General features: G+C 40.3%; 1 protein-coding gene across 4 annotated transcripts in view; it reads left to right on the top strand.

The window, feature by feature from the left end:
* The first annotated feature begins 12,746 nt into the window (after positions 1-12,746).
* Positions 12,747-17,291, top strand: part of FBXL2 (F-box and leucine rich repeat protein 2) — a 93,651-nt gene continuing 89,106 nt past the window's right edge. For all 4 annotated transcript variants that reach the window (XM_068558550.1, XM_068558549.1, XM_068558553.1 and 1 more), the window contains exon 1: positions 12,747-12,828. In XM_068558550.1, coding sequence (XP_068414651.1) covers positions 12,826-12,828 — 3 coding nt within the window. In that variant the 5' untranslated portion in view covers positions 12,747-12,825. The remainder of the gene's footprint in view (positions 12,829-17,291) is intronic.

Below are 17,291 nucleotides of genomic sequence, written 5' to 3'. Positions count from 1 at the left end.
TGTATGTGAATGCTTTTAGCAGCTTTATTCGGAATTGTCAAATACTGGAAACAACCCAGATGTCCTCCAACAGGTGAATGGATAAACAAAACTGGGGTATGTCCATACAATGGAATACTACTGAGCAGTAAAAGGAATGGATTATTGATTCACATAATGACATGGATGAATCTTAAATGTACTCTGCTAAGTGAAAAATCCAAAAGGCTATATACTGTATGATTCCATTTATATGACATTCTTAAAAAGGCAAGACTATAGGATGCAAAATAGATCAGTAGTTGCTAAGGGGTGGATGTGGGAGAAGACGTTGACTATAAAAGGGTATAATGAGGGAATTTGGGGGATGATGGAACTGTTTTATATGGTTCTGTGGTAGATATAAAATTTTATGTATTTGCCAAAAGCCATAGAACTATAAATCAAGAGGAGAAAATTTTACTGTGGGCAATTTTTTAAGTCAACCACCAACATGGAATTCAGAGTATGAGAAATGAATCTAATTCTATATAACATATGTATTATATTCGACATAACCACACTGAATCGGGTGGGTAAAAAAAGTTGCTTACCTACGTAACTTTGGAAAACAGTGTTTCGAGTGAATACTGAAATACTCAAAAAGACAAAAAAAACTGTAGGAAAAAATATACTCTAGTTGGTAAATTTGTTTCTTACAGGGATGTGTATTCGTAATCCTGAAACTATTTTACATGTATACTAGAGTTGAAAAAATAAATACATGTCTTGTAGATAATGATAACCAAGTTTCTCACTGCTGGAGAAAGAATTTACAGTATGCCAAGGAGGAATGTCTGTGGTGCTAGACTGAAATCCAAAGCATCGATATAAACTCACCATTTCTTTTTATACATATACAGAGAGGTAACACAGAGTACATGGGTTAGCACACACACAGACATACCTCATTTTCACTTCGCTTTATTGTGAAGATGTTCACAAATACTGCATTTTTTACCAATTGAAGTTTTGCGGCAGCCCTGCATTGAGCTAGTTGCTCACTTCATGTTTCTGTGTTACATTTTGGTAATTCTCGAAATATCTCAAACCCTCCAACAAAAAGATTATGACTCACTGAAGGCTCAAATTATGGTTAGCATTTGTTAATAATAAAGTACTTTTAAACTAAGGTATGTACATTGTTTCTTTAGACATACTGCTATTGCACAGTTAGACTACAGTATAGCATAAAAATAACTTTTATATGCATTGGGAAACCAAAAAATTCTCGTGACTCACTTTATTTCAACATTCACTTCATTTGTTACACTTGATTAACCAGTGTATTATTATTAACTAAAGTCCATAGCTTACATTAGGTTTCACTCTTTGTGTTGTATAGTTCTATGGGTTTGACAAATATATGTCATGTATCCACCATTGCAGTATCATACAGAATAGTTACTGTTTTAATAATTCACTGTGCTCCCCCCTCTCTCTCCCTTCACCTCTTGAGTCCCTGGCAACCACTGATCTTTTTACTGTCTCTACCTTTTGCAAAATGTCATATACCTGGAGTAATATAGCATGTAACTTTTTCAGATTGGCTTCTTTTACTTAAAATAGACATTTAAGGCTTCTCCATGTCTTTTCATGGTTTTTAACTCATTTATTTTTATGCTAACAATATTCCATTGAATGGATGTACCACAGCTTATCCATTGACCTACTGAAGTACATCTTGTTTGCTTCCAAATTTTGGCAATTATGAATAAAGCTGCTATAAACTTTGTATGCAGGTTTTTCTGTGGACATAAGTTCTTGACTCATTTGAGTAAATTTGAGTAAATACCAAGGAGCACAAAATGCTGGGTCATATGGTAAGAGTGTGTTTAGTTTTAGAAAAAACTACTAACCAGTCTTCCAAAGTGGCTTTACTATTTTGCATTCCCACCAGCAAAAAAATAACAGTTCCTCTTGCTTTACAACTTCACCAGTGTTCGGTACTGTCAGTGTTTCAGATTTTAGCCATTCTAATAGGTATGTAATGTTATTTCATTGTTATTTTAATTAATTAATTAATTAATTATATTTATTTTTGGCTGTGTTAGGTCTTCACTGCTGCATATGGGCTTTCTCTAGTTGCAGCGAGTGGGGGCTACTCTTCCTTGTGATGCACGGGCTTCTCATTGCGACGGCTTCTCTTGTTGCAGAGCACAGGCTCTAGGCACACGGGCTTCAGTAGTTGTGGCACACGGGCTCAGTAGTTGTGGCTCGTGGGCTCTAGAGTGCAGGCTCAGTAGTTGTGGCACACGGGCTTAGCTGCTCCGTGGCATGTGGGATCTTCCCGGACCAGGGATCACAGCCGTGTCCCCTGAATTGGCAGGCGGACTCTTCACTGCGCCACCAGGGAAGTCCCTATTTCATTGTTATTTTAATTTGCAATTTCTGTATGATACATGATGTTGAGCAGCTTTTCTTTCTTTTTTTTTTTTAAATATCTAATTCCAGAGATGTTTGCCATACTTTAACTTGGTCTATAGAAGCAAATAAGGCACAGAAAACTTGAGTAGCTTATTTTTAAAATTTCATCATGATAGAAGGGTAGTAGCCCCTATATCCAAGTACGGATTCATAATTCCATTTCTAGATTTCTGAAATACCAAAAGCTCTGAAAACCAAATGTTATTTTTCTTTTCTTTTGTTTTTTAAATGTTTAGCATGAAAACTAAGTTGGCAGCAAAACTTGACCCAAACAGACAGGGTAATTTTACTCCTCATTTATCACACTTACTGTGACTATTCATTTGTATATTTCACTACAGAAATATTAATTTGTTTAATTACAGGGGGCTGCCCCAGACCCCACTCAGAATGTATATATATATACAGTATACTTTCAACAAACAAAAAAATAAACATAGACACACTTTCTGTATTCCGAAAAATATTAGTTTAGTTATAGTTAACAAACTTCACATATGAAAATTCATATTTAAAAAAACATAAATTAAGAGGTGATTTAAGGAACCTCCATACAGTTCTCCATAGTGTCTGTACCGGTTTACATTCCCACCAAAAGTGTAGGGGGGTTTCCTTTTCTCCACACCCTCTCAAGCATTTATTGTTTGTATGTAGATTTTTTGATGATGGCCATTCTGACCAGTGTGAGGTGATACCTCATCGTAGTTTTGATTTGCATTTCTCTAATAGTTAGTGATGTTGAGCTTCTTTTCATGTGCTTTTTAACCATATGTATGTCTTTGGAGAAATGTGTATTTAGATTCTCCACCCATTTTTTGATTGGGTTGTTTGTTTGTTTGTTTGTTTTGATATTGAGCTGAATGAGTTGATGTATATTTTGGAGATTAATCCCTTATTGGTTGCTCCGTTTGCAAATATTTTCTCCCATTCTAAGAGTTGTCTTTTTGTTTTGTTTATGGTTTCCTTTGCTGTGTAAAAGCTTTTAAGTTTAATTAGGTCCCATTTGTTTATTTTTGTTTTAATTTTCATTACTCTAGGAAATGGATCGAAAAAGATCTTGCTGAGATTTATGTCAGAGAGTGTTCAGCCTATGTTTTCCTCTAAGAGTTTTATAGTATCTGGCCTTACATTTAGGTCTTTAATCCATTTTGAGTTTATTTTTATGTATGTATTAGGGAGCGTTCTAATTTCATTCTTTTACATGTAGCTGTCCAGTTTTCCCAGAACCACTTATTGAAGAGACTGTCTTTTCTCCATTGTATATTATTGCCTCCTTTGTCATAGATTGGGTGACCATAGGTGCGTGGGTTTATCTCTGGGCTTTCTATCCTGTTACATTGATCTATATTTCTGTTTTTGTGCCAGTAACATACTGTTTTGATTACTGTAGCTTTGTAATATAGTCTGAAGTCAGGGAGCCTGATTCCTCTAGTTCTGCATTTTTTTTCTCAAGATTGCTTTGTCTGTTCAGGGTCTTTTGTGTTTCAATACAAATTGTGAAGTTTTTTGTTCTAATTCTGTGAAAAATGCCATTGGTAATTTGATAGGGATTGCATTGAATCTGTAGATTGCTTTGGGTAGTATAGTCATTTTCACAATATTGATTCTTCCAATCCAAGAACATGGTATATCTCTCTATCTGTTTGTGTTATCTTTTATTTGTTTCATCGGAATCTTATAGTTTTCTGAGTACAGGTCTTTTGCCTCCTTAGGTAGGTTTATTCCTAGGTATTTTATTCTTTTTGATGATGAGATGGTAAATGGAATTGTTTTCTTGATTTCTCTTTCTGATCTTTCATTGTTAGTGTATAGGAATGCAAGAGATTTCTGTGTATTAATTTTGTATCTTGCAACTTTACCAAATTCATTGATGAGCTCGAGTAGTCGTAGGGTTAGCATATGATCCAGCAATCCCACTCCTGGGCATATATCCGGAGAAAGCCATAATTCAAAAAGATATAATTATTTGATATAATAAAAAAGGCACATGTACCCCAATGTTCATTGCAGCATTGTTTACAATAGCCAGGACATGGAAGCAACCTAAATGTCCATCAACAGAGGAATGGATAAAGGAGATGTGGTACAGATATACAAGGGACTATTACTCAGCCATAGGAAAGAATGAAATAATGCCATTTGCAGCAACCTGGATGGACCTAGAGATTGTCATACTGAGAGAAGTAAGTCAGACAGAGAAAGACAAATATCATATGATATCACTTATATGTGGAATCTAAAAAAAAAAAAAAAAAGGTACAGATGACCTTATCTACAAAACAGAAATAAAGATGTAGAAAATAAACTTATGGTTACCAGGGGGTAAGGGGAGGGGGAGGGATAAATTGGAAGATTGGGATTGACATATACACACTACTGTATCTAAAATAGGTAACTAATAAGGACCCACTGTATAGCACAGGGACTCTACTAAATACTCTGTAATGGGCTATGTAGGAAAAGAATCTTAAAAAAGGGTGGATATATGCATATGTATAACAGATTCACTTTGCTGTACACCTGAAACTAACAGAACATTGTACATCAACTATACTCCAATAAAAATTAAAAAAAAAAAGAGATGATTACTTACTGTTCAACATGTAAGCATTTACCTAATCCCTCTGTTTTCAGAAAGGGGTCCTACCTGTTTTATCTTACCTCCTACTCCTCCCCAACCTGTTTTACCTTCTCCAGGTAATAAACCTCCAGGCTTCTCTAAGGGGTGGGCAGCTACCTGACTGTGTGGAGTTTGTTCTTTTCTTTTTTATTGAAGTATAATTTACTTACCATATTATGCTCTCAGGTGTACAACATAGTGATTCGATATTTTTTGTATATTACAAAGCAATCACCATGATAAGTCTAGTTACTGTTACAATACAAAGTTATTACAATGTTACTGTATTCCCCAAGCTGTACATTATATTCCTGTGATTTATTTATTTTACAACTTGAAGTTTGTACCTCTTAATCTCCCTCACCTATTTCACTCATCCCCCCGCACCACTCCCCTCTGGCAATCACTAGTTTGTTCTCTGTATCTGTAACTCTGCTTCTGTTTGGTTATGGTAATCTGTTTTGTTTTTTAGATTCCTCATATAAGTGATATCATACAGTATTTGTCTTTTTCTGTCTGACTTATTGTTTCACTTAGCATAATACTCTGCAGGTCTATCCATGTTGTCCCAAATGTCAAGATTTCATTTTTTTTTTTTAATAGCTGAGTTTTATTCTATTCTCTCTATATACTACATGTTCTTTATCCATTCATCTGTTGATGGCCACTTAGATTGCTTCCATATCTTGGCTATTGTAAATAATGTTTCAGTGAACATAAGAGTGCATATATCTTTTCAAATTAGTGTTTTTGTTTCCTTCAGAAGAATACCCAGAAGTAGGATTGCTGGATCATATGGTAGTTCTATTTTTAATTTTTTGAGGAACCTCCATACTGTTTTCCACAGTGTCTGTACCAATTTACATTCCCATTAACAGCACAAGGGTTCCCTTTTCTCCACATCCTTGCCAGCACTTGTTATTTGTTGTCTTTTTGACAATAGCCATTCTGACAGGTGTGAGGTGATATCTCATTGTGGTTATGATTTATATTTTCCTGATGAGTATTGATGTTGAGCATCTTTTCCTGTGCATGTTGGCTGTCTGTAATGTGTTCTTTAGAAAAATGTCTATTCAGGTGCTCTGCCCGTTTTTGTTTGTTTGTTTGTTTTTGTTTTTGTTTTAATTGGGTTGTTTGTTTTGTTGATGTTGAGTCGTATAAGTTCTTTGCATATTTTGGATATTAACCCCTTATCAGATACATGCTTTGGAAACTCGTCTGCCATTCAGTAGGTGGTCTTTTCATTTTGTTGATAGTCTCCTTTGCTGTGTGCTGTTCAGTTTAATGTAGTCCCATTTGTTTATTTTTGCCTTTGTTTCCTTTGCCTAGGGAGACATATCCAAAAAACCATTACTAAGACCAATGACTAAGAGCTTACAGCCTATGTTTTCCTCTAGGAGTTTTATGGTTTCAGGTCTTATATTTAAGTTCTTTTTAATATTTTTTAAAAATTAATTAATTAATTATTTTTGCCACACTGCGTGGCTTGTGTGATTTTAGTTTCCCGACCAGGGACTGAACCCGGGCCCTTGGCAGTGAGAGCATGGAGTCCTAACCACTGGACAGCTAGGGAATTCCCTTAAGTCTTTAATCCATTTTGAGTTTTTTTTTTGTATGGTGTGAGAGAGTAGTCCAGTTTGATTCTTTTGTATGTATCTGTCCAGTTTCCCCAACACCATTTATTGAAGAGGTTCTCATTTTCTCATTGTATATTCTTGACTCCTTTGTTGTAGGGCAAGTTATTAATTTCCCATATAAGTGTGGATTCATTTCTGGGCTCTCTGTTGTGTTCCATTGATCTATGTGTCTGTATTTGTTCTGGTACCATACTGTTTTGATCACTGTAGCTTTGTAGTGTAGTTTGAAATCAGGGAGCGTGATTCCTACAGCTTTGTTCTTCTTTCTCAAGATTGTTTTGGCTATTTGGAGTCCAGGGGGCCCTGGCTCTGTTGCCGGCCTGCTGGTGGGTGGGTAAGCCCTTGGACATAATAGGGTCCCCAACCTTACCTGTTACATAAGTAAGCAAGTTTTGCGACCCATTCTGTGTCACTGAAATGGGCTGCCAATCTTTTGGACACCAGGAACTGGTTTCGTGGAAGACAATTTTTCCATGGACCAGGGGTGGGTGGTGGTTTCGGGATGATTTGAGCGCATTACATTTATTGTGCACTTTATTTCTATTATTATTACATTGTAATATATAATGAAATAATTATACAACTCACCATAATGCAGAATCAGTGGGAGCCCTGAGCTTGTTTTCCTGCAACTAGATGGTCCCATCTGGGGGTGATGGGAGACAGTGACTCCCAAAGTGTGTTGCTTATGTCCAGTCTACTCTGTAATCCGTTTTGGTTGCTGTCACTGCAGAAAACCCTGCTTCACAGAGATAGGATGTTGGAAATGGAAGCAGGATTTTCAGTGCTTTTGTGGTAATCTTAGGATATTCTGCCTTAACTTTAACCCAGAACGTATGGAGATTTGAAGGTGTCTCAAACATACTTTTAAAAAAGGTCACCATCATTTGTGATCTCAAGCAGTTGATGCTCTTCTAGCACAGACAAAGTCAATTCACCTGGCTTATTCACAAATGGGTTGTGGATCCATTCCTTCCCAGTTCGGGGGTATTTTGTGGTTGGGAAGTAATGCTCAAACTCTTTTGAAAGCTGAGATAGGTGATCATGCACCAGCTGGGAGAAAGAAGGCCTTGGCTGAGTCTCTTTCAAAATCTCTGCTAATGTTTGAAACATGTCAAGAATCCCAACGTTCACTTGTTGCCCCCATAAATGCAGTTTGGCTTTGAATGCAGCCACTTTATCTGCTGACTTGAACACAGTTGTCGTTCTCCCCTGAAGTGACAGATTGAGTTCGTTAAGCAGGTTGAATATGTCACACAAGTAAGCAAGTTTTGCGACCCATTCTGTGTCACTGAAATGTGCTGCCAGTGGTGACTGTTTTTCTAAAAGAAATCTCTGGAGTGGCTCTCATAACTCAAAAACTCTGGCCAGTGATCTACCTTTAGAAAGCCATCTCACTTCTGTGTATAAGAGAAGATGTGTGTGCTCTGCATCCATCTCCTCACAGAGCTGCGCAAACAGATGTGAGTTAAGGGCATGTACTTTAATGTACACGCAGTCAAACCTCTCTGCTAATGATAATCTGTATTTGCAGCCGCTCCCCAGCGCTAGCATCACTGCCTCAGCTCCACCTCAGATCATCAGGCATTAGATTCTCATAAGGAGCACCCAACCTAGATCCCTTGAACGCGCATTTCACAGTAGGGTTTGCATCCCTCGCATGCGCAGTTCACCGCAGGGTTCGTGCTCCTATGAGAATCTAATGCCACCGATGATCTGTCAGGAGGCAGAGCTCAGGTGGTAATGCAAGCAATGGGGAGCGGCTGTAAATACAGATGAAGCTTTGCTTGCGTGCCGGCTGCTCACCTCCTGGCTGCGTGGCCCCGTTCCTAACAGGCCATGGACTGTTGCGGGTCTGTGGCCCAGGGGTTGGGGACCCCTGGGCTGGAGGGAGGACTCCAGAATGGTGCTTGCATCAGTGTCCTTGTGGTAGGACAAGCTCCCCCAAATGGCTACCAGCAGCATCTGTGTCCCCAGGAGGTGTATCAGTTGCTTTCTGCCTCTTTGGGAGGTTCTCCAAAGTCAGCAAATGGATCTGAACCAGGCTCCTTTGAAATTCCTGCCTCTCAGCCGAGTCTTGGAGTATGTGAGATTTTGTGTGTGCCCTTTAAGAGCAGAGTCTTTGTTTCCTACAGCCCTCTGGCTCTCCTATGCAAGCTCCACTGGCCTTCAAAGCCAGATGTTCTGGGAACTCGTTTTCCTGGTGCAGGACCCCAGGCTGGTGAGCCCAATCTGAGGCTAGGATCGCTAACTCCTTGGGGAGAACTTCTGCAATTATGATTATTCTCTCATTTGTGGGTTACCTACCTGAGGGTATGGGTCTTGGCTATATTGCATCTTTGCCCCTCCTATCCATCTCATTATGGTTCCTTTTTCATATCTTTAGTTGTGAAAAATCTTTTCTGCTGGTCTTTAGTTTGTTCTCATAGATAGTTGCTCTGTAAATAGTTGTGATTTTGGTTTGCCCATGGGAGGAGGTGAGCTCAGGGTCTTCCTACTTTGCCATCTTGGCCACCCTTGATTATCTTTTCATATGCTATTTGCCATCTGTATATCTTCTTTGATGACGTGTCTGTTCAGATCTTTTGATCATTTTTAAGTTGGGTTGTTTGTTTTCTTATTGTTGAGTTTTAAAAGTGCTTTGTATATTCTGGATACAAGTTCTTCATCAGATATGTGTTTTGCAGACACATTCTCCCAATCTGTGGCTTATTTTTTAATTGTCTTAAACTGCCTTCATTTTTACTACTTTTTTCTTCAACATATGACATGGCTGTGGAGAAATTGGTATCCTTACACACTGTTGGTGGGAATATAAAATGGTGCAGCCACTTTGGAAAGCACTCTGGCAGTTCCTCAAATGCTGAAACAGAGTTATTACCTTATGACCCAGAAATTTTACTTCTAGATATATACCCTAGATATACACCCAAGAGAAACAGAAACACGTGTCTGTATGAAAATGTATTCAGGACTTCCCTGGAGGTCCAGTGTTTAAGACTCTGTGCTCCCAATGAAGGGGGCACGGGTTTGATCCCTGGTCAGGGAAGATCCTGTATGCCGCATGGCACGGTCAAAAAAAAGTGTTCATAAATATTCATAGCAGCATTATTCACGACAGCCAAAAGATGGAAATGACCATCAGTGAACAAATGGATAAGCAAAACTGTGGTATATCCTTTCAAGGAATATTATTTGACCATAAAAAGGAATGAAGTACTGGTACATGCTACAACTTGGATGAATCTTGAAAATGTGCTAAGAAGCCAGTTTCAAAATCCTAATTATTGTATGAATACATTCATATAAACTTTTAGAAAGGGAAATCTATATATTATACAATGGAATGTTATTCAGTGTTTAAAAAGAAGAAAATCCTGTCGTTTGTGACATGGATGAACCTTGAGGATACTATGCTAATTGAAAGAAACTGGACATGGAAAGACAAATACTGCATGATCTCACTTATATGTGCATTCTAAAATAGTCAAACGCACAGAGGCAGAGAGTGGAATGGTGGTTACCTGCGGTTAGGGGTAGAGGGAAATGAGGAGATGCTGGTCAAGGGGTACAAAATTTCAGTTATGCAAGATGAATAGGTTTTGGATATCTAATGTATAACAATGTGAATATAGTTAACAATACTGTTTTGTGTACTTGACATTTGCTAAGAAGGTAGATCTTAAGAGTTATCACTGAAAGAAAGAAAGAGAGAAAGAAAAATAGTGGTAACTATGTGAGGTAATGGGTATGTTAACTGAATTGTGGTCATTATTTCACAATGTATACATATATCAAATCATCACGTTGTACACCTTAAATATGTACAATTTTAAATTGTCAATTATACCTCAGTAAAGCTGGGGAAAAAAGAATAAATGGATTCAAAGTGAAAAGTTCCATGGAGGGATATATCATATTGATACAAAGACAAATTATCAAGATTAATTAAAGTTGAGAGTATGTATGAGCAACAACATAGCTTTAAAAAAAACACAGCTTGGGCTTCCCTGGTGGCGCAGTGGTTGAGAATCTGCCTGCCAATGCAGGGGACATGGGTTCGAGCCCTGGTCTGGGAAGATCCCACATGCCGCGGAGCAACTAGGCCCGTGAGCCACAATTACTGAGCCTGCGCGTCTGGAGCCTGTGCTCTGCAACAAGAGAGGCCGCAATAGTGAGAGGCCCGCGCACCATGATGAAGAGTGGCCCCCGCTTGCCACAACTAGAGAAAGCCCTCGCACAGAAACGAAGACCCAACACAGCCATAAATAAAATAAATAAATTAAAAAAAAAAAAAAAAAAAAGAATCCACCTGCCAGTGCAGGGGACCTGGGTTCGAGCCCTGGTCTGGGAAGATCCCACATACCGCGGAGCAACTAAGCCCATGCGTCACAACTACTGAGCCTGCACTCTAGAGCCTGCAAGCCACAACTACTGAGCCTGCATGCCACAACTACGGAAGTCCGCGTGCCTAGAGCCGGTGCTCTGCAACAAGAGAAGCCACCACAATGAGAAGCCCGTGCACTGCAACGAAGAGTAGCCCCCACTCGCTGCAACTAGAGAAAGCCCACGTGCAGCAACAAAGGCCCAACTCAGCCTAAAATAAATTTATAAAAACAAAACAAAACAAAAGACCACACAGCTTTATTGAAATATAACTCACATACTATGCATTTCACACAAACTGTACAACACAGTGGTTTTTAGTATATTCACAGATGTGTGCAACCATCACCACAGTCGACTTTAGAACACTTTCATCACCTCAAAAAGAAACCTCATACCCTTTAGTTATTATCTCTTCCTCCACCACTCCTCCCCCAGCTGTGAACAACCAGTAATCTACTTTCCATCACTACAAATTCTCTTCCTCTTCACAGGGCTTTCTGGTGTTGATTGTTGAGGGCTACAGTTGTCCATTTGTTTAGGGAGAGTAAGAAACTTGGATCAAAAGTCTTATTGGGGCTATATTTAAGTGTGGGATGTCTATTAGACATTCAAGGGGAGATGTCAGATCTGCTGTTGAGTATGTCTCTTCATAGACTTAATGGGCTGGATTTGAGGATATCTAAAGTTCCTGTCAACCATATTAAAAACATCCAACAAGTTGCTGAATGATTTAATAAATTAGAGTGTATACATACAATGCTATGACATGAATTGGCACGCAAGGATAATTTTTAACTTGAAAAAAGTAGATAATAAAAGTGCGTATGGTTTGCTTCCATTTCCAAGAATACAACGTATTATAATAATATACATTTTGTTGCAGGCTTGGAAGCAGATAGACTAAAATATAAGCAGTGGTTATATCAGGTGCTGAGATTTGGTGTGGTTTTATTCTTTGTAATTCGTTATTGTTTAAAATGTCTCCAGGACTTCCCTGGTGGCACACAGGTTAAGAATCCGCCGGCTAATGCAGGGGACACAGGTTCAAGCCCTGGTCCGGGAAGATCCCACATGCCGCGGAGCAACTAAGCCCGTGTGCCACAACTACTGAGCCTGCGCTCTAGAGCCCGCAAGCCACAACTACTGAGCCCGCGTGCCACAACTACTGAAGCCTGTGCACCTAGAGCCCGTGCTCCACAACGAGAGAAGCCACTGCAGTGAGAAGCCTGCGCACCACAACAAAGAGTAGCCCCGGCTCACTGCAACTAGAGAAAGCCCACGTGCAGCAACGAAGACCCAACGCAGCCAAAAATAAATAAATAAATAAATTTAAATAGATAAATAAAATGTCTCAAATAATCATGTGTTACCTGTGTAATCAAGGTAACTTAAATAAGGTTTCTTAAATAAGGTAAGTCCATAAAGGTCTTTCCCAGCAGGTCAGTCTGCGGCTGGGTCATCTGTCAGGTGAAGGATGTCAAGGTGATCAGGGTGATGAGGGACAGATGAAGAGGCGGAAAGCCAAAGAGGCCCCGCCCAAGAGCCGAGTCGTGGGGGGCGGGGGGCGGTCCAAAGGGCACCGCCCCTGCGCGTCATGTGCTGTCCGCCAGCCAATGGCCGCCTCTGAGCCCACCTAGGGGACGGGGCGGGGCGCCCAGTTGGCGTCACCAGGACAACGGGCGTTGCCGGCGCCGTGTGACTCTGGGCTGTGGGCGCGCTTGTGGCTCTTCGGCCATGGTGAGTTTGGGGCCCTCGCAGCCCGGCCGCCTGGCCCTTCCCCGCCCGGGTTGGGTCGCAGGGCGGCCGCCTTCTGGGCTGGGGCGGTCGGCGCCGGGGTCGCAGAGAGGCCGGGCCGCGGCCTGTGGGGCTGCCGGGCAGGGCAGGACTGGGCGGACCCGCGGGAGGGGGACCCCTTGGAGAGCCGGAGCGCCCGCCCGCTGCCCAGGGCCGCGTTCTCACCTTTGAGTGCCTGGCTGGGACCCCCAACCGGCCGGTCGCCGGACAGCGTGACGCTGTTTGGCCCCGGCGAGCCTAGGAGGCCACTCAGAGAGGGTGTGGTTAGAAAAAAATAAAAAAGGATATGTATGAATATCATATGCCATATATATTCATATCAACGGTATATTGCAGTCTACGTTCTTGTTTCTATGCAGTTATGTTAGTAATATACAAATAGGTATTTCTTTGAAATTCATCATTCTGACAGGTTTTTTAGCATGTGGAAATTTAAATTTGTAATTTTGGAGATTCCTCCCTCCTTTTTAAAAATGGGGACATTAAGCTGGAGTTTTTTCGTGCGTGCAGCACCCTCACTCAGGGATTCAATTCATAATTAGTGCGTGGTAAACGTCTTAAATCATTACCTTTATTCAATAAACTTGAGAGTGAATGGACATTCCCACCTGGTCCCCATTAAGCACGTTTTTTTAAAACCTAATCTGAAGACTCAGCTCAGGTATTGGCTTGAATAGGCAGGATTCAGGGAATTGCCAACCAGATGTGTGAATTCTCCAGAAGCCTCCAAAGGGTGTGAAAGAAGAGAGGGGCTGGATTCTCTGGTTGGGGACACACCTTTGGTATAGAATATTTGAGAGGGAGCGGGGGTGGGGAATAAGAAAATGCCTAGTTTGAGAAACAGTTTCTGTAACTGTTCGTAATTTCGTGTAGATTTGCTCCTTATCTGCAGGGGTTAGTGGAAGAGCTAATAAGCTGAGGATGCAGGGTGCTCCCCAAGTGGCAGTCAGCCTTCTGGAGAGAGAAACTGCTCATTGGAATCCTGGCTAGCTCTGTCTTTTCTTAATAATTAAGGTAGTAAGGGAATGTGGATGATCTGTATCTCATTGACTCTGGAAAAACAACTGCCAGGTGTGTGGCCTGTTGATAGCAGGAAAAAAAATCACCTACAAATTAACAGCAGTGCTTTCTTTATTTCGTGTATGTTTCTTTCAAATTCTGAATTGCTTTAAGTGAAAATTAATGGAGCCAGCAAGAGTTTCAGGAAATGAATATTACAAAAATCTAAGTGTTTTAAATGTTGCAGTGCCTTGCTTTTACATGTTATCTGTGTGAAAAGCCCTTATGATTATAGGAAGGAGAAAAAGAATATTCAGGAGTTACATATTCACAGCTTTCTCTCTGAAGTCTCATATTCCTCCTGTTGTCCATTTTCCTTTTCTTCTCCTTTGTCTACCCCTTCCATCCTGACCCACAGTCCACCTTGATTCACTATTGTAAATTTTAGAGTTTTATTTACTCTAAAATAAAAGCATTTTATTGTACTTATGTACTAGTGGTTGCTTTGCTAAACTTAGAAATGCTTTGCTTTTTGTATATCTTTAAGCACTAAGAATTTAATTCATGGAAGGGATTTAATTGGGTGGTAAGGTGATGCCTGGGCTCCAGGGGAAAAGGGGAATGGTTGGTATAGCAGCGGGGATGAGGAGGCTGCTTCTGTAACCCCAAACTGTATTCGAGATCATAACATAACCCTTCATTAAGTGCTTGAATCTAAACATACAGCTTTAGCATTTGATATTTATGACTTTGCACATGAATTTTGGAACTCAGCTTAGCTATTTCTCAATGAAAATTTCTTCAGTTAAGCCACTTGTTTCTGTTGCCTCTAAATAATAATGAGAGCTGATATTTACTGTGTACATTTTATGTGTGAGACATTTTTATAAGCACCTTACGTGTCTTAATTAACCATCACAACCACCTTATGAGGAGAATACCTTTTCCCCATTTTAGAGATGAGGAAATTGAGGCACAGAGAGGTAAGTAACTTGCCCCAGTCACCCAGCCAGATTTCAAAACCAGGCATCTTGTCTCAGAACCTGCTTATGGGACTTCCCTGGTGGCGCAGTGGTTAAGAATCCACCTGCTAGTGAAGGGGACACGAGTTCGAGCCCTGGTCTGGGAAGATCCCACATGCTGCGGAGCAACTAAGCCCATGTGCCACAGCTACTGAGCCTGCGCTCTAGAGCCCGCGAGCCACAACTACTGAGCCCGCGTGCCACAACTACTGAAGCCCGTGCGCCTAGAGCCTGTGCTCCACAACCAGAGAAGCCACTGCAATGAGAAGCCCACGCACCACAACGAAGAGTAGCCACCGCTCGACACAACTAGAGAAAGCCTGTGCGCGGCAACAAAGACCCAATGCAGCCATAAATAAGTAAATTAATTAATTTAAAAAAAAACAACCTGCTTATGGTTTTGGATTATAATGTATAGGGTATCATTATATGTTTCTCAATATGTATGCTATTTATATGTTAGGAAATTAGTTTTCTCTCTTACTTGGATTTTAATGTTTTGAGCACTTATGTATACAAACACTTACTTGTATTTTGTTGTTCTTTGCGCTGGACTGGATGCTGTAGAACAGAGTAGGCACTCCTAACCTTCTCTCCTCTCCTCTTTCACACAGATGAGATGAAGAGGCATCAGTGAAGACAGATATTGGATTAGGGTTCATACTCATGGCTGTAATAGCATTTAAAGTTTCTCCTGACATTTCAGTTTGTGCTCAGGAATTGGCACCTGCTTTTGTGAATCACAAAGAGCAGCTTTTTTTTTTTTTTTTTTTTTTTTAATTTTATTGAAGTACAGTTGATTTGCAATGTGGTGCCAATCTCTGCTGTACAGCAAAGTGACTCAGTTATACACATACAGACATTCTTTTTTTAAAATATTCTTTTGTATTATGACTTATCCCAGGAGATTGGATATAGTTCCCTGTGCTATACAGTAGAACCTTGTTGTTTATCCATTCTATATATAATAGTTTGCATCTGCTAACCCCAAACTCCCACTCCATCCCTCCTCTAACCCCCTCCCCCTTGGCAGCTACAAGTCTGTTCTCTATGTCTGTGAGTCTGTTTCTGTTTCATAGGTAGGTTCACTTGTGTCATATTGTAGATTCCACATATAAATGATATCATATGGTATTTGTCTTTCTCTTTCTGACTTACTTCACTTAGCATGATAATCTCTGGTTGTATCCATGTTGCTGCAAATGGCATTATTTCATTCTTTTTTATGGCTGAGTAGTATTCCATTGTATATATGTACCACATCTTCTTTATCCATTCATCCGTCAGTGGACATTTAGGTTGTTTCCATGTCTTGGCTATTGTGAGTAGTGCTGCTCTGAACATAGGAGTGCGTGTATCTTTTTGAATTATAGTTTTCTCTGGGTATATGCCCAGGAGTGGGATTGCTGGATCATATGGTAATTCGACTTTTAGTTTTCTGAGGACCCTCCATACTATTTTCCACAATGGCTGCACCAACTAACATTCCCACCGACAGTGTAGGAGGGTTCCCTTTTCTCCACAACCTCTCTAGCACATGTTATTTGTAGACTTTTTAATGATGGCCATTATGACCCGTGTGAGGTGACACCTCATTGTAGTTTTGATTTGCATTTCTCTAATGATTAGTGATGTTGAGCATCTTTTCATGTGCCTACTGGCCATCTGTATGTCTTCTTTGGAGAAATGTCTATTAAGGCAGCAGTCCCCAACCTTTTTGGCACCAGGGACCGGTTTCATGGAAGACAATTTTTCCACTGGGGTGGAGGGGGAGGTGCTGGGATATGATGGTTCAGGCGGTAATGTGAGTGATGGGGAGCGGCATATGAAGCTTCACTCACTTGCCTGCTGCTCACCTTCTGCTGTGTGGCCCTGTTCCTAACAGGCCACGGACCAGTAGTGGTCCGCGGCCCGGGGGTTGGGGACCCCTGTATTAAGGTTTTCTGCCCATTTTTCTTTTTTTAAAAAAGATTTTTTTGATGTGGACCATTTTAAAAAGTCTTTATTGAATTTGTTACAGTATTGCTTCTGTTTTATGTTTTGGTTTTTTGCCCATGAGGCATGTGGGAATCTTAGCTCCCTGACCAGGGATCAAATCTGCATCCCCTGCATTGGAAAGTGAAGTCTCAACCGCTGGACTGCCAGGGAAGTCCCCTTCTGCCCATTTTTCGATTGGGTTGTTTGTTTTTTTGTTGTTGAGTTGTATGAGCTGTTTGTATATTTTGGAGATTAAGCCCTTGTTGGTCTTATCATTTGCGAATATTTTCTCCCATTCCGTAGGTTGTCTTTTCTTTCTTTTTTTTTTTTTTCCCCTATGGTTTCCTTTGCTGTGTAAAAGCTTGTAAGTTTGATTAGGTCCCATTTGTTTATTTTTGTTTTTATTTC

Source organism: Eschrichtius robustus, chromosome 12, assembly GCF_028021215.1.
Source record: "Eschrichtius robustus isolate mEscRob2 chromosome 12, mEscRob2.pri, whole genome shotgun sequence".
NCBI classification, from domain to species: domain Eukaryota; kingdom Metazoa; phylum Chordata; class Mammalia; order Artiodactyla; family Eschrichtiidae; genus Eschrichtius; species Eschrichtius robustus.
This window is presented reverse-complemented; position numbering and strand designations above follow the sequence as displayed.